At 36.9% G+C, this 22,404-nt stretch overlaps 1 protein-coding gene across 4 annotated transcripts in view; it reads left to right on the forward strand.

Moving 5' to 3' along the window:
* BCAS3 (BCAS3 microtubule associated cell migration factor) overlaps positions 1 to 22,404 on the forward strand; it is a 714,356-nt gene that overhangs the window by 50,294 nt on the left and 641,658 nt on the right. For all 4 annotated transcript variants that reach the window (XM_030828111.1, XM_030828114.1, XM_030828113.1 and 1 more), the window contains exon 6: positions 19,253 to 19,334. In XM_030828111.1, the coding sequence (XP_030683971.1) occupies positions 19,253 to 19,334 (82 nt within the window). The remainder of the gene's footprint in view (positions 1 to 19,252; positions 19,335 to 22,404) is intronic.

Here is a 22,404-nt window from a genome sequence, read left to right on the forward strand (position 1 = left end):
TTTGTAGAGATGGGGTTTCACCACGTTACCCAGGCTGTTCTGGAACTCCTGACCTCAAGTGATCTGCCCACCTCGGCCTCCCGAAGTGCTGGCATTACAGGTGTGAGCCACTGTACCCGGCCTGGTTTTTGGTGGTATACTTTCTATGTGTTTTGACAGATAATATAATGACAAGTATCCACCATTGTAATATCACACAGAATACTCTCACTGCTCTACACATCCTCTGTTCTCTATTTATTCATCCCTCCCTCCCTGATAAGCCCTGGGCACCCCTAATCTTTTTCCATGTCCATTCTTTTGCCTTGTCCATGTAGTTGGAATCACTACATGGTAGGTAGCCATTTCAGATTGGTTTCTTTGACTTAGTAATATGCATTTAAGGTTCTTTCATGTCTTTTCATGACTTGATAGCTTATTCAGATGACTGAATAATATTTCATTGTATGGAATACCACAATTTGTTTATGACAGATATCTTTTTATTTTTATTTTATTTTATTTTTGAGATGGAGTCTCACTTTGTCACCTAGGCTGGAGTACAGTGGGTTGATCTTGGCTCACTGCAACCTCCACCTCCTGGGTTCAAGTGATTCTCCTGCCTCAGCCTCCCAAGTAGCTGGGATTACAGGTGCCCGCTGCCATGCCCAGCTAATTTTTGTACTTTTAGTAGAGACGAGGTTTCACCATGTTGGTCAGGCTGGTCTCAGACTCCTTACCTCAAGTAATCTACTACCTCAGCTTCCCAAAGTGCTGGGATTACAGGCATGAGCCACCATACCTGATAATATCTTTTAAAAAATAAAGATAATATACATACTATGAAATGCACAAATCTCAGGTCTATATTTTGGTGATTTTTACTTGTGTATATGTGTTTGTATATATGTGTGTTTATGTATGTCTGTAAGTATGCTTGTGTGTGTACATACACAAGTACATGAAACCACCGTTGGGGAGAAAATGTAGAACATTTTTGTACTCATAAAATTTTCCAGTCAATATTTCTCCTCCTTCCAGGATAAGATAATCACTATTCTGACCCCATATTAGTTTTGCATGCATTGAACTTCATATAAACAGAGGCACACAGTATGTACTCTTTTGCATCTGTCCTCTTTTGCTAAATATATTTTTTAGATTCATCTGTGTTGTTGCTATATCATGGTAGTTTGCATTTTTTGTTTGTTTTTATTATTGTGTTTTATTTCACTATTTAAATATACCATAATCTGTTTAGTTATTTTCTTTTTGATGGGCTTTGTGTTTCTGGCCTTTGCCTATAATGAATAAAAAGTGTCTGTGAACATTCTTGTAGATATATGGACTCTTTTTTTTTTTTTTAAGATACCTAGTGAAATTGCTTAGTCACAGGGTAGGTGGCATATATTTAACTATTAGAAATTGTGGGCCCCCCCCAAAACAAAAAGCAGTTGCCCAAGGGTTTTCCAAATAGGCTGTATTGTTGTATATTTCCGTTTGCAGTATCTGGGAGTTACAGTTGTTCCACTTACTGCTTACATTGATGTTGTCAGTCATGAAAAAAAATCATCTTGTTAATCTTACAAGTTAATATGATAGCCATTTTATGGAAAAAACTTTTAGGCTTCTATTTAATATAAACAGTTTCTCCTTGGTTAATTATCTATTGCAAATCTATCTTCTTTAATCAATGGGTTAAATCGAGATAGGTTTACAGTACCATTAAAATGTAACAAATTCAGTTTTTTAAAAGTGGAAAGTGGCGATGAACTAAAATTGGTTTATCTATTGCACTGCTTTCTCTCTTCACTTTTCAATTGAACACCTATCAGTTTGTAATAAAATAATAAAGAGAATCCAGTTTGTATGTCTGAGTGATTATGGAGTGTTTATGACAGCCGCTAGGCTGACACTCTCTATAATGGTGTTACATTGACTTCTGAACACCTTCTCGTCTGCCTCCAGGCATGTGTGTCAGTGTAGTCTGAGTGGTTTTACGTTAACATCTACCCTGAATAAGATCTTTTGACTACCGAAGTGTTAGTTGCAAATGGAAGATACCATTAAGGCGGCTTCAAAGGACTGGAATGATATTTGGATTGGTGCATGCTGAAGTAATGGCTAGAGTTTTGAAGTGTAATGTCTAAATCAGTGTTGCATAACTGAAGGAACGTGTAAGTTCAAACCGCTTCTCTTTGATCTTCCTTTAGAAAATCAGGCTGAAGGGGAAAGGTTAAAGTTGCCTTAAAACACTCCTTTCTATGTGTGCAAAAATCTGGAAGTATGAAAATATGATTACAAGTTCCATTCATTATTTGTGTTCTGTGGTTTTCATATTGTTCTTGAAATTTACTTCCTGCCTGCCTGAAGTTTTGTATTATGAATTTAGTGTCAAGACCAAAATACAGACCGGATTGCTGTTTTCTTTATGTGGTCAGCAAATATCTGTTCTATAAGTTGTTAGTCCTCACAAATATGCATTTTAGGTGATTTTTGTGGCTTGCATTTTTTTTCTTGATGGTATGCACAGTAGGTTACAGAGATACTGACACTTTGATATTAACTGAATCATTTGTGGTTAGGCAGGCAAAAAACAAAATAAAACAAAAAGCTTGTTCCCCTCTTCCTCCTAATTTTAGGAGCTTTCAAAAGGACTACTCTTTACCATTAGGAAAACTTTCCTCAAACTATGCTATCTTAAGTTTTTAAAATTGTGGAGGCAGAGCTGTAAAAAATAAAATAATACACTAACAGTGACTTGTTAGAGAAAAAAGGCCTGAGTTTAAGAACTATTTTGAATATAGTGTATTTATAGGAGATTCTGATGCCCCTTTGGGCTGGTTATTTTTGGCAGCCTTTTTCTTTGTTTCCTTATCTATAAAATGAAAATATATTATCAAATTGGCTTATAGGGTGATTTGAGGCAGAGACTCTCAGCTTTCAGTAGAGCTGGCTCTGTAGTTACTGTGGCCACTCATGTAGTTAGGTGAATTCTTTTTGTTGCTTCTTAACTGAATTCCTTAGTATAAGATGATACCTACCATGCCTCCCACATTCTCCTTTACGTTTTTACGATTTCTCCCTGATTAAAAGTAAATTGTTATTAATTTTTAAGTTAAAAAAACTATAATGAATCAATCTTCTTTTTAAGGAACTTCATTCCTTCCCGTTGTATCTGTATGATTAGTGCATGTGAAATAATTAGCAAATTGATAACTATACACGTGGTTGCTTGTTTGTTTGTTTGTTTATTTATTTATTGAGACAAAGTCTTGCTCTGTCGCCCAGGCTTGAGTGCAGTGGCATAATCTTGGCTCACTGCAACCTCTGCCTCCCAGTTCAAGCAGTTCTCGTGCCTCAACCTCTTGAGTAGCTGGGACTACAGGCATGTGCCATCACGCCCAGCTAATTTTTATATTTTTAGTAGAGATGGGGTTTCGCCATGTTGGCCAGGCTGGTCTCAAACTCCTGACCTCAGGTGATCTGCCCACCTCGCCCTCCCAAAGTGCTGAGATTACAGGCATGAGCCACCACTCCTGGCCTTACTGTGTATATTTCAATGGGTTACGTGAGGTGTTTTTGTTGCTGTAGGAACTGAATTCCTTAGTAGAAGACTTTTTTTCTCTAATCTCTATATTTTTACCTTTTATCCATGATTTTTTTTTCTTCCTTTTATGGAAGATTAACATTTATTTGTGGGATTTTAACATTTTCTATATATGTTTAAATTAATAGGCTTTATTTATTTGAGTAGTTTTAGATTTACAGAAAAATTGAGGTGAAAATACAGAGACCTCCCACGTATCCGCTTATCACCCTCCTTTTTTTTTTTTCTTTTTTGAGGCAGAGTCTCACTTTGTCGCCCAGGCTGGAGTGCAGTGGCACGATCTCGGCTCACTGCAACCACCGCCTTTCAGGTTCAAGCAATTCTCCTGCCTTAGCCTCCCAAGTAGCTGGGATTATAGGTGCTTGCTACCAGGCCCCGCTAATTTTTGTATTTTTAGTAGAGATGGGGTTTCACCATGTTGGCCAGGCTGGTCCCAAACTCTTAACCTCAGGTGATCCGCCAGCCTTGGCCTCCCAAAGTGCTGGGATTATAGGTGTGAGCCACTGGGCCCGGCCAGCCCTCCTATTTTCAACTATTAACATTTGCATTAGTGTAGTACAGTTAGTACAACTGATGAGCTTATACTGACACATTATTAATAACTAAAGTCCTTAGATTAACTTTTTCTCCCCAATAGGATTTTATTGGTGTTACTTTTTAGCTTTTCAAACTACTGATCTTTTTAACTACTGATCTTCATTTGTGTCCATATGGTTAGTACATGTGAAACAATTAGAAAAGATTGGTAACTCTACATTTATATGTTTAAATGGGCTATTTTTAGATCACTGGTAGCAAGGAAAACAAGTTGCAAGTAAAAACATATAAATAGATAAAAGTTAGAGAGGGTGGAGACTGGCTTGATCTTGTATTATGAAGACTAGTGTGATAAAACCTGCTACATAGACGAGATGCTGCTTACCACCTTGGTAGTAGTTCTTTTCTCCAAGGCTGTAAATCATAGGAAGTAATGTATTAGTGAGTTCAAGAACTGGGCTGGGTGTGGGGGCTCACACCTGTAATCCCAGCACTTTGGGAGGCTGAGGCAGGCAGATCACGAGGTCAAGAGATCAAGACCATCTTGGCCAACATGGTGAAACCCCGTGTCTACTAAAAATACAAAAATTAGCTGGGCATAGTGGTGTGCGCCTGTAATCCCAGCTACTCGGGAGGCTGAGGCAGGAGAATCACTTGAACCTGGGAGGCGGAGGTTGCAGTGAGCCAAGATCGCACCATTGCACTCCAGCCTGGCAACAGAGCGAGACATCATCTCAAAAATAAATAAATAAATAAATAAATAAATAAGACCTGAGCACTGAGCTGTACCAAAATGTATTCTTCAATGTGGTATTTTAACAAATTTCTACGTATTAAATATTAATAGCATGCTTTGAGATCAGGAGAGCAAAGGTATATTATGCTAAATAACATTAAGGTAGAATAGTGAGACCAATATAGACTGAATCATTCATTCATCAATTTATTCATTCAACAAGCATCTCTTTGGATTAACTGTCATTTATTGAGTGCCAATTATTATATACTTTCAAATATACAATTATACATTTATATATATACCAAATATACAATTTATATATTGTTGCCTGGTTAGATAAATATGTTATTAACCTTATTTTAAAACCAAACTCAGATTTAGTAAATTTTTATAGCTAATAAACATAGTCCATTTTCTTTTCTCCTAAACTGTTAGAATCATTGATTTTGTTGATTTGTAAAATTTGTAACAGATTATCTGGTGTATTTTTCATATTTTGCATTGTTGTGATAGGACATGATTTTTGGAATAAGACTAAAATGTCCGGGGTCTGAGGTATTGGCTGCTCTTGCTCCCTGTCTTCCCAGGTGAAATTAGAGCAGTTACTAATTCAGAAGACTTTTGACGTGAAAGGTATTTTTGACAGAAAGGCAAAATGCACTCGAGATAAACACAAGGCATTCTTTTCCTATGATCTTCCATGTCTAGTGGCCAATTTTAAATACTGGATGTTTGGTTGGGTGTGGTAGCTGATGTCTATAATCCTAGCACTTTAAGAGGCTGAAGTGAGATGATTGCTTGAGCCCAGGAGTTTGAGACCAGCCTGGGCAACTTTGTGAGACCCCTGTCTCTAGAAAAAAATTTTAAAAAAGTTAGCTGGGCATGGTGGCATGTACCCGTGGTCCCAGCTACTTGGGAGGCTGAGGTGGGAGAAATGCTTGAGCCCAGGAAGTTGAGGCTATAGTGAGCATTGATCACACCCCTGCACTCCAGCTGGGTGACAGATCTAGACCCTGTCTCAAAAAAAATCAGATTGCTTTCTTATTGTTGAGTTTTAAAAGTTCTTCGTATATTTTAGATAACAGTACTTTATCAGATGTGTCTTTTGCAAATGTTTTCTCAGTTTATGGCTTAGCTTATCCTCTTGACAATGTCTTTTGGAGTGTAGACGTTTTAAATTTTAACCAAGTCTAGCTTATTTTTTTCTTACACAGATGGTGCTTTTGGTGTATCAAAAAAGTCATCGCTATACCCAGTATCATCTAGGTTTTCTCCTATGTTATTTATTTAGTTTGAGAGACAAAGTCTTGCTCTAATCCCCAGGCTAGAGTTTTGCTCTACTACCCAGGCTTCTATTACCCAGTAATGCGATCCTAGCTCACTACAGCTTTAAACTCCGGGCTCAAGTGATCCTCCTGCTTCAGCTTCCTGAGTAGCTAGGGCAATAGATGCACACTACCACACCCAGTTAATTTTTAGATTTTTAGTAGAGATGGAATCTTGCTATGTTGCCCAGGCTGGTCTTGAACTCTTGGCCTCAAGCAGTCCTCCCACTTCAGCCTCCCAAAGTGCTGGGATTACAGGTGTGAACCACTGTGCCCAGACTCCTATATTATTTTTTGAGTTTTAGACTTTTGTGTTTCACATTTAGGTCTGTAATCCATTTGGAGTTAATTTTTGTGAAGGGTGTAAGGTCTGTATTTACATTCATTTTATTGCATGTGGATGTCCAGTTTTTTCAGCACTATTTGTTGAAAAGACTATCTTGGCTCCATTGTATTATCTGTGCTATTATGTCAAAGATCAGTTGACTGTATTTATGTGGGTCTATGAACTCTTTGTTCTGTCCCATTGATCTGATTATCTAGTCTTTCACCAATACTACACTGTTTTGGTTACTGTAGCTTTAAAGTTAAGTCTTGAAATCAGATAGCATCAGTGTTCTGACTTTGCTTTCTCCTTCATATTTAGTTGGCTATTCTGAATTTTTTACCTGTCCATAGAAACTTTAGAATTGATTTGTCGATAGCTACAGAGTAACTTGCTTTGATTTTGATTGGGATTACATTGAATGTATACATTAAGTTGGAAAGAACTGACATCTTGACAATACTGAGTCTTCCTATCCATGAATATGGAATGTCTTTTCATTTATTTAGTTCCTTTTTGATATGTTTCATCAGTTTTAAAGTTTTCCTCATATAGATTGCAAACATATTTTATTAGATTTATACCTAAGTGTTTCATTTTTGGTGGCACTAATGTACATGGTAATGTATTTTTAAATTTCAAATTCCACTTGTTTAATGCTTGTATATAAGAAAGTGACTTTTGCATATTAACCTTGTATCCTGCAACCTTGCTGTAATTGCTTATCAATTCCAGTTTTTTGTTGAATCACTTGTATTTTATACGTAGATGATCATGTCTTCTGTGAACAAAGCCAGTTTTATTTCTTTCTTTCCCATTTTTATACCTTTTATTTCCTTTTCTTGTCTTACTGTATTAGCTAGGGTCATGTTAAAAAACCTGGTAGAGGGGACATCCTTACCTTGTTCCTGATCTTAGTGGAACTGCTTCAAGTTTCTCATCATTCAGTGTGATATTTTATTTTATTTTATTTTATTTTATTTTATTTTATTTTATTTCATTTTTGAGACAGGGTCTCACTCTGTCACCTAGGCTTGAGTGCAGTGGTGTGATCTCAGCTCACTACAACCCCTGCTTTCTGGGCTCAGGTGATCCTCCCACCTCAGCCTCCTGAGTAGCTGGGAGCACAGGTGCATGCCACCATGCAGCACTAATTTTTGTGGTTTTTATAGAGACAGGGTTTCGCCATGTTGCCTAGGCTTGTCTCAAATTCCTGGGCTCAAGCAATCCACTCACCTCTACTTCCTAAAGTGCTGGGATTACAGGTTAAGTGATGTTAGCTGGACTTTTTTTGTAGATGTTCTTTAATCAGGTTGAGGAAGTTCCCTTCTATTCCTAGTTTCTGAGGAGTGTTTTTCTTTTTTTCATAAATAGGTGTTGGATTTTGTCATATGCTTTTTCTGCATCTGTTATTTGACCATGTGATTTTTACCGTATAGCTTATTGATGTGATGGCTTATGTTAAGTGAGCCATTAAGTGAGTGTAAGTGAGCTATTACATTAAGTGAGCCATTCAACATTTTTTGAATGTTGAACCAGCTTTGCGTACCTGGTGTGAATTCCACTTGGTTCTTTATTTTATTTTATTTTATTTTATTTTCAGAGACAGGGTCTCACTTCGTCACCCAGGCTGGAGTGCAGTGGTGCAATCATAGCTCACTGTTAAACTCAAACTCCTGGACTCAAGTGATCCTCCTGCCTTGGCCTCCCAAAGTGCTTGGATTACAGGTGTGAGCCACTGTGCCCAGCCTATAATTCTTATTATACATTGTTGGGTTTGATTTGCTAGTATTTTGTTCAGGATTTTCACATCTATGTTCATGAGAGATATTGATGTGTGGTTTTCTTGTAATGTCTTTTTTTTTCTTACAGGCGTGTACCACCACGCCCAGCTAATTTTTTTGTATTTTTAGTAGAGACGGTGTTTCTCCATGTTGGCCAGGCTGGTCTCGAACTCCTGGCTTCAAGTGATCCACCCACCTCAGCCTCCCAAAGTGCTGGGATTACAGGGTGAGCCACCACACATAGCCTAACGTCTTTTTTGTGGTTCTGGTTAGAGTAATACTGGCCTCCTAAAATGATTTAGGAAGCATTCTCTATGCTTCTGGCTTCCAAAGAGAATGATAAAGAATTGGTATTATTTCTTTCTTAAATGTGTGGTAGAATTCACCAGTGAATTCATCTGGTCCTGGGAGCTTTCTATTTTGGAAGGTTATTAATTACTGAGTCAATTTCTTTAATAGGTGTAGACCTATTCAGGTTGTCTATTTATTGTTGTGTAAATTTTGGCAGATTGTGTCTTTCAAGGGGTTGGTCCATTTCATCTAGGTTATCAAACTTGTGGGCATAGAGTTGTTCGTAATTTTCCTTTATTATCCTTTTGATGTCCATGGGATCTTTAGTGATCTCCCCTCTTTTCCCTCCCTCCCTCCCTCCCTCCCTTCCTTCCTTCCTTCCTCCCTTCCTTCCTTGCTTCCTTCCTATTTTTGAGACCGAGTCTTGCTCTGTTGCCAAGACTGGAGTGCAATGGCGCAACCTTGTCTCACTGCAACCGCTGCCTCCCAGGTTCAAGCGGTTCTCTTGCCTCAGACTCCTGAGTAGCTGGGATTACAGGCACGCACCACCACGCCTGGCTAATTTTTGTATTTTTAGTAGAGACAGGGTTTTGCCATGTTGGCCAGGCTGGTCTTGAACTCCTGACCTCAGATGATTCACCTGCCTCGGCCTCCCAAAATGCTGGGATTACAGGCGTGAGCCACTGAGCCCAGGCTCCCCTCTTTCATTTCTAATATTAGTAGTTTGTGCCTTCTCTGTTTCTTTTTCAATTAGCTTGGCTAGAGTCTTAATTTTATTCATCGTTTCAAAGAACCAGCTTTTGGTTTCATTGATCTTCTCTATTGATTTTCTGTTTTCAATTCCATTGATTTCTGCTCTATTTTATTATTTATTTTCTTCCGCTTACTTTGGATTCAATTTGCTCCTCTTTTTCTAGTTTTTTTAAGGTAGAAGGTTAGATTTTTAATTTTAGATCTTTCTTGTTTTATAATATATTCAGTCAGTGCTACAGATTTCCCTCTATGCACTGCTTTCACTGCATTTCACAAATTTTCGTAAGTTGTATTTTCATTTTCATTAATTAAACATGTTTAAGCATTTCTCTGGAGCTTTCTTCTTTGACCTATGTGCTATTTAGAATTATGTTGTTTAATCTTCAAATATTTGGTTATTTTCCAGCTTTCTATTTTTATTTTCTACTTTAATAATTCTATTGTGGTCATTGAATGATTTCTGTTCTTTTATTTTTTATTTATTTTATTATATTTTATATATATTTTTTGAGACGGAGTCTCACTCTTGTTGCCTGGGCTGGAGTGCAGTGGCGCAATCTTGGCTCACTACAACCCCTGCCTCTTGGGTTCAAGCGATTCTCCTGCCTCAGCCTCCCGAGTAGCTGGGATTACAGGCATGCACCACCACACCCGGCTACTTCTTGCATTTTTAGTAGAGATGGGGTTTCACCATGTTGGCCAGGCTGGTCTCAAACTCCTGATCTCAGGTGATCTGCTTGTTGGCCTCCCAAAGTGCTGGGATTACAGGCATGAGCCACTGTGCCCAGCCTGTTCTTTTAAATTTGTTAAGGTGTGTTTTGTGGTCCAGAAGATGCCCTATCTTAGTGAATGTTCCATGTCTGCCTGAAGAATATTTATTGTGTTACTGTTGGAAGAAGTAGTTTATAGATGTCAGTTATATCCAGTTGACTGATGGTGCTGTTGAGTTCAACTATATCCTTTTGTGCTTTTCTGGCTGCTGGATGTGTTTATTTCAGATAGAGAGGTGTTAGAGTCTCTAACTCTAATAGTGGGTTCATCTCTTTCTCTTTGCAATTCTGTCAATTTTTGCTTCATGTATTTTGGTGCTGTGTTGTTAAGCACATACGTAGTAAGCACCAATTAAGTCTTCTTGGAGTATTGACCCCTTTATCATTATGTAATATCCCCCTTTTTCCCTGACAAGTTTCTTTGCCTTGAAATCTGCTCTGTCTGAAATTAATACAGCTGTGGTTGCCTTCTTTTGATTAGTGTTAGCATGGTATATCTTCCTACATCCTGTTACTTTTAATCCTTGTCTTTATATTTAAAGTGGATTTCTTCTATACAACATACAGTTGGGTCTTGTGTTTTAATCCGTTTTCACAATCTCTGTTGTTTAATTAACTTATTTAGACCATTGATGTTTAACGTGATTATTGATATAGACAGATAAATAACTACCATATTTGTTCCTGTTTATTTGTTGCCCTTGTTTTTATTTTTGTATTTTTTAAAATTTTTTCTTGTGAAAGGGTCTTGGCCTTCTGCCTAGGCTGCAGTGCAGTGGCATGAACATAGCTCACTGTAGCCTCGATCCTCCTGCCTCAGCCTTCCATGTAGCAAGCCATCGTGACTGGCAGATTTTTTTTTTTTTATTGTTGCTTTGTTTTTTTCTTTTTTTATCTTTCATACTTTTGCTGCCTTTTTAGTTTGAGCATTTTATATGATGTTGTTTCTTACCTTTCTTAGCATATCATTTTTACTACATTTTAAACTTCTTTTAGTGATTGTCCTGGAGTTTGCAATACATTTACAACCAGTACATGTCCACTTTCAAATAACACTATACTGCTTCATGGGTAGTGCAATACCTAATATTAACGAACTATTCCTAATTCTCTCTTGTTTCTTGTATCATTGCTGTCATTTATTTTACATATGCATAAGTGCATATATATACACACACATTACCACACATGTATACATACACATACATAATTGAGTACATTATTGCTGTTATTTTGAACAAACTATTATCTGTAAAAAAATTAGTAAGAAAAATAAGTTTTGGGTCGGGCGCGGTGGCTCATGCCTGTAATCCCAGCACTTTGGGAGGCCGAGGCAGGTGGATCACCTGAGGTCAGGAGATCGAGACCAGCCTGGTCAATGTGGTGAAACCCTGTCTCTACTAAAACTACGAAAATTAGCCAGGTGTAGTGGCAGGCACCTGTAATACCTGCTACTTGGGAGGCTGAGGCAGGAGAATTGCTTGAATTCGGGAGGCAGAGGTTGCAGTGAGCTGAGATCACGCCCTTGTACTCCAGCCTGGGCCACAAGAGCAAAACTCTGTCTGAAAAGAAGGAAAGAAAAATAAGTTTTATTTCACCTTCACTTATTCTTCTCTGTTGTTTTTCTTTCCTTATGTAAATCTGAGTTTCTGACCTATATTGTTACCTTTTTCTCTGTAGAACTTCTTTTAACATTTCTTGCAAGGCAGGTCTACCAGCAACAAATTCCCTCAGTTCCTGTTTGTCCAAGAAAGTTTTTGTCTTTTGTTTTTGAAGGATGAGTTTTCGGGATACAGAATTAGAGGTTGCTGGTTTTTTTTTTTTTTTTTTTTCACACAACGCTCTAAGTGCTTCACTCTCTTCTTGCTTGCATCGTTTATGAGGAAAAGGCAATGTAATTCTTATCCTTGCTCTTCTACAAGTAGGTAATTTTTCCTCTGGCTTCTTTCAAGATTTTTTCTTTATCTTTGATTTGTTTGAAATTTGAAAATGGTATGCCTTGGTGTCGGGTTTTTTGGGGCATTTATCCCGCATGCTGTTCTCTGAGCTTACCAGTTCTGATTCTGGTTCTGATGCTTGTTGAGTCTCTTCAGATTGTATTGTTTGCCTTTTAGTATGCTTTCTAATTTTTTGTTAAAAGGAAGATATGGTCCATGTGTGGTGGCTCACAGCTGTAATCCCAGTAGTTTGGGAGGGTGAGGCAGGTGGATCACTGAGGCCAGGAGTTCAAGACTAGCCTGGGCAATATGGTGAAACCTCGTCTCTACAAAAACATACAAAAAAATTCAACTGGGCATGGTGGTGGGCACCTGTAGTCCCAGCTACTTGAGAGGCTGAGGTGGGAGAATCACTTGAGCCCAGGGGGGCCGAGGCAGCAGTGAGCCGAGATCATGCTACTACACTCCAGCCTGGGTGACAGAGTGAGACTGTCTCAAAAAACAAAAACAAAACAAAACAAAAAAAATGAGGATATGATGTATTGGGTAAAAGGAACTATGGTAAATGGGACCTTAGTAATTGAGTGGCGGTGTGTGGGGAGGGAAACCATTCTACAGTCCTGTGGGTAAGTTTTAGTCCTTTGTTTCTCATTATTTTTTTGAGTGTGTGTGGTGTTTTTTTTAACATCCTAGAGTGAGACAGGAAGGTAAGAGGAGATTGGATTTGGGTATTTACCTTTCCCCAGGTAGGTTAAGCTCTGATATAACCCCAGCAAGTTAGGCTCTCATAAAGTAGTTTCTGTTGAGGCCAGGCTTTGTTAAGAACAGAATGATCCGTTCTGGTATATTTCAAGATAGTTCCATTTTCACACCCACTGCCAGAGGCTCGAGGGGATTTTTATTCAGTATTGGCTGTTTGAGCCTGGTGGAGCTCCTGGAGGTAAAACACATCAGTGTGAGGGCCCCCAGGTCTGGGTTCCCCTGGAATTTTTACAATTTTTAATTTTTACATTTTACAATGTCTTGTCCACATTGAACCTCTAGAAATTTGTGAATCACAGTCCAGGTGTTCCTACCTTGGTACTGATTCCTGAGAAGGTTCTTGCTTGTGGATTTCTGCCCTGGTAAATTGTGATTATCTGTATCTGACTGTCTGCCTCTCCAATTTTTGGGGCAGCAGTTTGCTCTATGACATCATTTTTCTGACGGATGTAAAAAGAGCTGTTCAGCTTTTTACTTGTGGACAGATCTAAGTGAAGTCTTCTGAGCTCCACGTGTTGGCCTGGAAACCGAAAGTCTGAATTTTTACAAATCAGTGCATTTCAGCTTCGAAGGACATGGTGTTGCTAGAACCTAATCATTGCACCTTAGTTTGAGGGAAGGATTGGTCATTATTGTATTTGGAATTAAGATATGAATTTCATTATGTACAAAAAAACCCTACTTATTCCAAGAGCTGCTTAATTGAGTCCTTGAATCTCATTAATGTTCTGTACTATCATACCTATCTATGGTCCTTCAGGACAAAAGTCTTACATCATCTGCCCTCATGGAGGACCATTATAATAAAGACTGTTTATTTATATATTTACTTTGAGGCAGCATTACATATCCATTGGAGACTGATTTATGCATTTCAGTTACCATGCATTTATTGATTTAAATCCATAATTTTTGGACACCTACCAGAATGGCTGACAGTAAATATTGGCTAGGATGTGGAGCAGATAGAACTCTTGTACGTTGCTGGTGGAAGTGTAAATTGGTACAATCACATTGGAAAACAATTTTGTTTAAATCTACAAAAGATACACATGTGCCTGCCCTAATATACAGAAGTAGTTACTCTACTAGATATATATCCAAGAGAAATACATATACATGTTTATTAAAAGACATTTGTGAGAATGTTTATATCAATATTCTTTATTATGTTGTTTTCAAAATGGTAAAACAGTGATCTCATACAACTATATAAGGGACAGATATCCTGCATTTTTTTTAACTCATTGATAGGGATTTGGGATGTTATTATAGCTGGTTCCAAGGAGAAGGTGAATATCGCAGAGAAGCAATTAGGAATACTGAAATAAAAATTTTTCTAATAGATACAAGCTTGGTTAATATTCTGTTGGCACTAAAATGTACTGTTTGGAATAATCTTTTCTACAGAGTAGAATTCACTTGTATCTCTACCAGACAAAATTCATTTGCATTTCTGTGCACAAGAATCAATTGCATTACTATCAGTTTTTGACAGCTCAGAGTATTGTACAGTAGCCCAGTCAAAGACAAAGTGTGGATCCCCTATAGAATCAGATAACCCCAAAGGGTCTGCTGGAGAGCTCTTGGTAATCCATAGAAAAAACACAGAACACTAAGTAATCTATTCAGCATTTCAAAATCTTTCACAATTTTCCTTGACGGCTTTTTTTTTTTTTTTTTGAGACTGAGTCTTGCTCTGTTGCCTAGGCTGGAGTGCAATGGTGCGATCTCAGCTCACTGCAACTTCTGCCTCCTGGGTTCAAGCAATCCTCCCACCTCAGCCTCCCTGAGTAGCTGGGACTACAGGTGTGTGCCACCATGCCCGGCTAATTTTTGTATTTTTGGTAGAGACGGCTTTTCACCATGTTGGCCAGGCTCGTCTCAAACTCATGACCTCAAGTGATCCACCCACCTTGGCCTCCCAAAGTGCTGGGATTATAGGCATGAGCTACTGTGCCTGGCCTCCTTGACATCTTAAGAGCTAAAAACTAGAAGCAAAAAAGTAAAAACAACTCAGAGGTCCATGAACAGTACAATGGATAAAATTGTAATATTTTCGGCCAGGCACGGTGGCTCACGACTGTAATCCCAGCACTTTGGGAGGCCGAGCCAGGCAGATCACAAGGTCAGGAGATCGAGACCATCCTGGCTAACACAGTGAAACCCTGTCTCTACTAAAAATACAAAAAATTAGCCGGGCATGGTGGCAGGCGCCTGTAGTCCCAGCTACTTGGGAGGCTGAGGCAGGAGAATGGTGTGAACCCAGGAGGTGGAGCTTGCAGTGAGCCAAGATTGCGCCACTGCACTCCAGCCTGGGCGACAGAGCGAGACTCCTTCTCAAAAAAAAAAAAAAAAAAAAAAAAAAAAATTGTAATATTTTCATACAATGGAAATCTATATAGCAATAGGTATAAAACTACAATTCCATGCAACAACACGAATTAATTTCATAAACGTAGTAATGTGTGAAAGAAGCCATTCCCAAGGGTGCATATTGTGGGAACCCATTTACATTAAGATGAACGAGTAGAACTTAAAGTAATAGAAATCAGGATTGTAGTTATGGCCACTCTTGAGTTGGGATTATGACTGAAAAGAGATGTAGCAGGACTTTCTGAGTATCCATAATATTCTGTTTCTTGATGTCTTTTGGTTCAGAGGTGTGTTAACATTTAAAATTCATGTTATACATATACTTAGGATGTATGTATTTTTTCTGTGTCTGTTACCTTTTGATAAAGTTTGCTAAAAAAAAAAAAAATCATTTGTGGACCACAAACATCCATTTAACCGGTATCTATAGGGGAAAGTGGGGATGTGAATGTGTACTCTTGTCCTAATAATGCAGCATTATAAAACAGTATTTTTATTGTCTTTTGGTATTTGAATTTTCTGTATTATAATTGGTCTATGAAAAGTCATCAGAAGTTTAGAAATAAGTTTGATTCTGAGGGCAAGATAACCTTCATTTGCTTTTAGAATTCTCTAAAAGCACTTCTACAGCTCTCCCGGAACTTGTATAGCCTTTTCTGTGTGTATATTATTGTCTTAACTGTTGTAATTTCCTTTTGCCTTAGATTGAGTTGTGAGATTCTAAACTTGTACTACCCCCACCCCTTTTTTGGTTTGGTATGTAATTTGCATATTTTCACCATGCGAAGCTATTTTCTATGGTTGGAAAAGATTTTTTTTCCTACAGTGTGAACAAATCATTCTTTGTTCCCCTTATTGTGCCTCCAAACTGGTACGTCCGGTTTATGCCCCAAACAACAAAAGTCTGTCATCAGAAATTAAAATGCCAGTAAGAACAAAGGCAGAGACCATGAGGAGCTCTTGGAGAGGCTTTCTCCCTGTTCGCTCCTCTCCCCAAGTTACCACAGTTGCCAGGAAGTTGGAATACTGCTTGGACTCTCCTTCCTTGTAGTTCTACTCTTGTATTTATTGCTATTGTTGGTTTAAAAGTGATCTTACAGTTTAGTATGCTTCTTTTCAGGATCTAGAAAATCCTTATCTCTGAGATTCCTTGCGATTTTTAATGAGTTCTTTTCTTAAAACCTAAAAAATCACTCTTGACAGCCTTATAAAAAAATCAGTTTTGGCACTTATTTGAAGGCAAAATTGTCAGTGGACATAATATATAAAATTATTATTCAGAAAGATAGCTAAAGCAGAACCTGTAAAGACTAACCATCCTCTGTGTGTCCTTTCTGAAATGTATGCATCATATCTGTATAAACATTAACACTGTGTCTGTTCTGAAATGGTACTCTAATGTAGAATTCCCACAGACTATTTGGAGAGTTCTCGAGGAAGTTTGACATTTTGTGACTCACATAGGATAGTTTAGAATTATGCTTCTAATTTCAGTAGGTTGTACAATCCTGATTTTAATATATTCAGAAATATCTATAAATGTGACACAATGTTTCCTCTGCTCCCCCTAACCCCCACCCCCGAGTTATAATTAAACACAGATCCTAGGACCTTAGAGGTAATGAAGAATGGACAGTGAATGTGGGGATGCATTTTAAAATCAGTCCAAATGTTTTTCCCCCCCTCACCTATTGCCTTATGTGTAAGGAGGGATTTAAGATAGAAGCTTAGAATAGGGCATTTAGGTTTGTTTTGAAAGCTGTTTTGCTGAAAAGTATTGTATATTCAGGTTTCAAAATGTTTTTTGATGTCAAAATAAGCTCTTGTGTATTAAATACAATGATAGCAAACTTTTATCATATTGTGAGTATGCTAAGACAGATTTGTTTTATTCTTTTTTTTTTGAATAATTGAGTACAGCAGCTCATTTAAATATGGTTATACTTCTTTAACATAAAGGTTTTATTTGATAGGACCAAAAGGTAAATACTAGAACTCTGGCATATGGAAATAGTAGTACAGAGTGGTGGATTTTGTTTTAGAATACTATAATTTATTATAAGTGTAAAGTGAGAAGTATTTTGCATTACTTGAAATATAATTTCAATGTAAGTTCTATGGTATTATTTGAAAATATATTTTTTATTTTATTGATAGAAATAGCATGTATATTGGGTAACATCTGTTACAATAATTTATTTTTAAAATGTAAATGGCTTGGCAGTGTTTTTAATTCTTTTGGCTATTGTTAAAATTTTAAAAGGTAGGTGGAAATAGCCAATAACACATCTGTAATATAATTAGATTACATTAGTGTTACAGCTTTTAGCATATATATGCTTAAAATAAAAAAGACTGTAATTTTTAGATTTCAGAGAATGTACGATACTACATTGCAGGGGAAGTTGAACAAATAACCTTTGAAGACTTTTTCTAAATTTTAAATTTTGTTCTATAATAATAAAATGTGGACTATAATGGCCATGGTTTTTATCCTGAAAATTAAAAGTTACAAAGGAATTTGTAGAGTAAATAAGTTCTTATACTTTGGAATAATGAGTTTATAGCTTTTATGTGTTTCATTGGTGATAGGTGGTGCTATTGTTGCACAGTTAGTCCTAGCATTATTCACATCTGCATCCCAAGTGCTACAGAAGGATTTCTTGCTAATAAATAATTTGTAGTAATTATCATAAGCAAAATGAATGTAATAGTCATTTAGGCATTATCACAACTTAACATTTTAAGAAACAAAAATATTTATAGTTTGCAGCTCTTAAATTCAGATAGAAGCTGAAAATCTAAAAAAGTAGTTATTCTAAAAGAGCTCTGTGGATTTATAGTAATATTGTAAGATTTATACACTTCTAATTTTATAATGTATACATCTTTGTTATTTTAAACTGCTTGTATGGCAGGCAGGTATTTAAAAAAATACCATCAGTATGTTTCCTCTATTGAATTTATATCTTTATTACATTGGTTGTAAGTTCTTTTGTATCTTGAACTAGTTTTATAATGTTTGCCATTTTCTCTGATATCGCATACTTCATCAAACACTAGACAATTATGAAAATGGTTTAAGAACTACAGTACCATGTACAGTAATTTAATCTGTCCATCCCCCTTCCCCACCTCCTCCAAAGATAAACTGGTAGTTCTGTCAGTTGAGATGGAAGTAGGAAAGCTATTCTTAACTATAATTTAATCTGCTCAGTGCTTCAATCAGCAGTTTGAAAAGCAGTTGTTTTCACACTTGACACATATTACCATAACCCTTTACCTTTTGTTCTTCTTTTTAAAAAATTTTTATCCCCCGCAAAATGTCCTGAACATACCCTTTACCTTTTGAATTAATAGAATGAATGACTCAAAGTGCTTGGATATTCATAGTGTTTGAGCTATGTGCATATTTATGTGTATAATAAAAATGATGACTTTTAAGTTCTATATATATATATAATTTTTTTGTTCATAGAATATTGAAATTAGAAGTATACTGGTAGCTTTTTTAGCACCTTTTCCTTTTCATTTTATGATTGTGAAAGAATATAGGCTTATTGAGGTTACATGATTTACTCAAGGTTAACACACAATTAGTTGCCTAACCATAAGTATACCTAAGTTATTCACATTTCACCTAAGTGTTCTTTGCAATATGTATTGCATTTTCTCATTTACAACATATTTGTTAAAGTTGCTACAATATTTAAGGTGAGATTTTCAGAGTAGTATTACAGTTGTTTTGTTCTCAAAGAGAAGGCAGTTGTGCAGGAACTGTACAGATTTCTAATGGTTTAATAAGATAAAAATTATAGACTTCTAGAACAGACCCTTTTTTTCTGTTCATATCAAGTGTGTGCTCTTACAGTTTTCTAAAATTACTTGCAGTAATTTAAGATGTGAATATACTTAACTTGTATGACCAACAATAAATGGGTGTGGGTGTATGTATATATATTTCAGACAAAATATTGTTATAAAATTTAGAAGATCTTGTTTTTATATAATACTGTTGTGACCTTCATTTTCCCACTGAAATATTTTCTTCTTCTCTTATGCAGATCAGTGGTGAAGCACAAGAGCTCTTCTCTGTTCGACATGGCCCAATTCGAGCGGCCAGAATCTTGCCTGCTCCACAGTTTGGTGAGTGTAGTCCTTAAGAAAAAAATCATTCAGAAAGGAGTTTCTCTTTTGTTGGTCTTGGACTATAGACAGCAAGAATGATAACTAAAGTCTGTTTTCCTCCAAGTGTCCATTCCCCTTCCCCACCTCCCCCAAAGATAAACTTAGTTCTGTCAGTTGAGATGGAAATAGGTAATCTTAACCAATTCAATATGGCCATTCACTTTCTGCTGTGGTTTTGATTTATCTTCATCCTCTTTGATCTCGATTTAGCCTCTGCCTTTGCCGGCTCTTTCTTGAAGCCCTTTTCTCTCTTGGTTTTCATGGCATCCTTCTTCCCAGATCCCTTCCTGGCTGACTGTGCTGCCTTTGTTATGTTTCTGGCTTAGCTTTCTTCTGTGGGTATTCCTCAAGTCTCTGTTGTTCTCATGCCTTTGCCCTCCTTCTCAGTTATACTTACGCCGTGGAGAGCTTGGTTTTCACTTTTATCTGGGTTGTAGATGACTCTGCTGTCTGCATCTACAGCTATGTCAGAAGTGGAGTTTTGGGCTTTTAAGCTTGCAATTCTGCTTTAATAGAGAAATACTTCTTAATGTTGTGTTTTAATAATATATGTTTTATATTTATTTAAAAAATTCAAATATGTGTTTGTATTAAACTTGCTGTTTAGATGGCTAAATTACTCCTGACTCCTTAATACTTTGAGTTTTCCAAAGGTGTTATTCTCTCATTACCTTTCCTGTGTTCACTCAAGCATGTTTTTGCATGTGCAGTGAAAACATAATCATAATAATCATGTTTGGATACTTTAAAATCTTCTTAAAAAGAGGATATTAAAATATTTTAATTCCATTATATTTTACAAAGTTACCGGAAGTGAAAAAAATCTTATAAGACTTCTTGTAGCAGCTAATCCTCTAAATTTGTGAGAATGATGTTTTTGAAAACTTATGACATTGTGATTGTGTGTAAATAATTTAGGGATTAATTTAGCAACTAAATCTGCCTAAATGAAATGAGGAGGGTGGAGGAAACAAGCAACAGTATCTTGCAGTCACGTGTAGATTTTCTCCCTTGCTATTCAACTCTATGGCATATTCTGATTTCAGCTCTTTAGCTGTCTCTCTGTTTCTTTCTCACACAATTGACTGTGCTGTCTCTTGTTCTCTCATGCTCTGTCACTCTCTCTCTCGTTCTGTTTTTTGTTGCATTTGTACTTTGGTGAAATATTTTGATAATGAAGATTCTAGACCATCCTTTTCTAGAAGGTTTTTGGAATAGCCAGCTTTCTCTTTGGGTGGCTGGAATCAAGGAGGACTTTGTTTCTAAAGGACTCTGCTGTTTCTTTGTGTGTAATTCATAGACGCAGATTTTTCCCTCTTCGTGTTATTTATGAAGTTATTTTGTTTATGCGTATTATCAATGTTCATCTTTTCTCAACTTTTAAGGTAGAAATATGTCATGAAAATATCTAATTAATATTGCTAATATTTTATTTAGAAGTAGATTTAATTTACTTTCCTCTTTAAAAAAAGATTCCTTCCTTCACTGTAATGTACTTATTTAAAAATATATTGTTAGATTTAAAATATAATTTTACATGGGTAAGTTTTCTGTTACGATTTGAACAAATTACTTGTGTAGCTTTTATTGTATTTGATTAATTTTTTAGATTTTTAAAAAAGACTAGTCAAGCGCAGTAGTGAGAAGGGGGGAAAAAGTAGAACAAGGAGTTCCATCCATAACTGACTATAAACAATCAAGAACTCACTACCTTCAGAGCAGCCTTTTAGATTTTTTTTTCCCCAAAGTTATACATGCAAATGATCACATAAAACTTGTGATGGAAAAGAGTAATACCCACTTTTCTCTTTTACCCATTTTGCTTTAATTCATTGTGGTGAAATATGTAGCTTTCTGAAAAAGGATGTGTGGGAGATATTGTCTGTCTTTATTCTTCCTTCACTCTTCATTGATTATTTGGCTGGATAACAAATACGTGTTTATAAGAATGTTACTTCAGAATTTCGAAGGCATTGGTGTAACATTATGTTGAAGAGTCTGAGGCCATTTTGATACCCTTTTCTTTGTGGCTTGTTTCACTTTCTGGAAATCCATACAGTGTCGGCTTTGTTCCTGATGTTCAGAAACTTTGCAACTTTGTGTCTTGATTCACACATTTTCCTGGACCCTTTTAATTTGGAAATGCAAGTCCGGTATTTTGATGAAATGGCTTCAATTTTTGTTGTTGATTTCTTCCATTGAGTTTTCATTGTTCACTCTTTCTATAACTTGTATTATCTGGGTGTTAAATCCCCTTGTACTGGTTAATTTTTTAAAATTAATTTTTTTCTTACTCTTTTTTTGAGATAGTTCCAGTGTGGCTTACTATTACTTCTATTGAACAATTATTTTCTGCTGTTATGTTTTTCTTTTTTTTTTTTTCTGAGACGGAGTCTTGCTCTGTCGCCCAGGCTGGAGTACAGTGGCGCAATTATGGCTCACTGCAAGCTCCGCCTCCCGGGTTCACGCCATTCTGCTGCCTCAGCCTCTCCGAGTAGCTGGGACTACAGGCGCCCGCCACCACGCCCGGCTAATTTTTTTGTATTTTTAGTAGAGACGAGGTTTCACCGTGGTCTCGATCTCCTGACCTCATGATCCACCTGCCTCGGCCTCCCAAAGTGCTGGGATTACAAGCGTGAGCCACCGCGCCTGGCCTCTGCTGTTATGTTTTTCTTATCCTATACTTCTCATATCCAATACCTTCCTCCCTTCTTTCTTCTTTCCCTCCCTTTATTCTTTCTTGGTATACTTTACATATAAATAGATAGCAAATAGAATCCAATGACATATAAAAAGAATTATACATCAGGACAAAGTAACATTTATTCCAGGAATACAATGTTGGCTAACATTTGAAAATTAATCAATGGGCTGGGCATGGTGGCTCACGCCTGTAATCCCAGCACTTTGGGAGGCCGAGGCAGGTGGATCATGAGGTCAGGAGTTCGAGACCAGAGTGGCCAACATAGTGAAACCTCGTCTCTACTAAAAATACAAAAAATTAGCTGAGCATGGTGGCCGGCACCTG

This window comes from Nomascus leucogenys, chromosome 14, assembly GCF_006542625.1.
Source record: "Nomascus leucogenys isolate Asia chromosome 14, Asia_NLE_v1, whole genome shotgun sequence".
NCBI lineage: Eukaryota > Metazoa > Chordata > Mammalia > Primates > Hylobatidae > Nomascus > Nomascus leucogenys.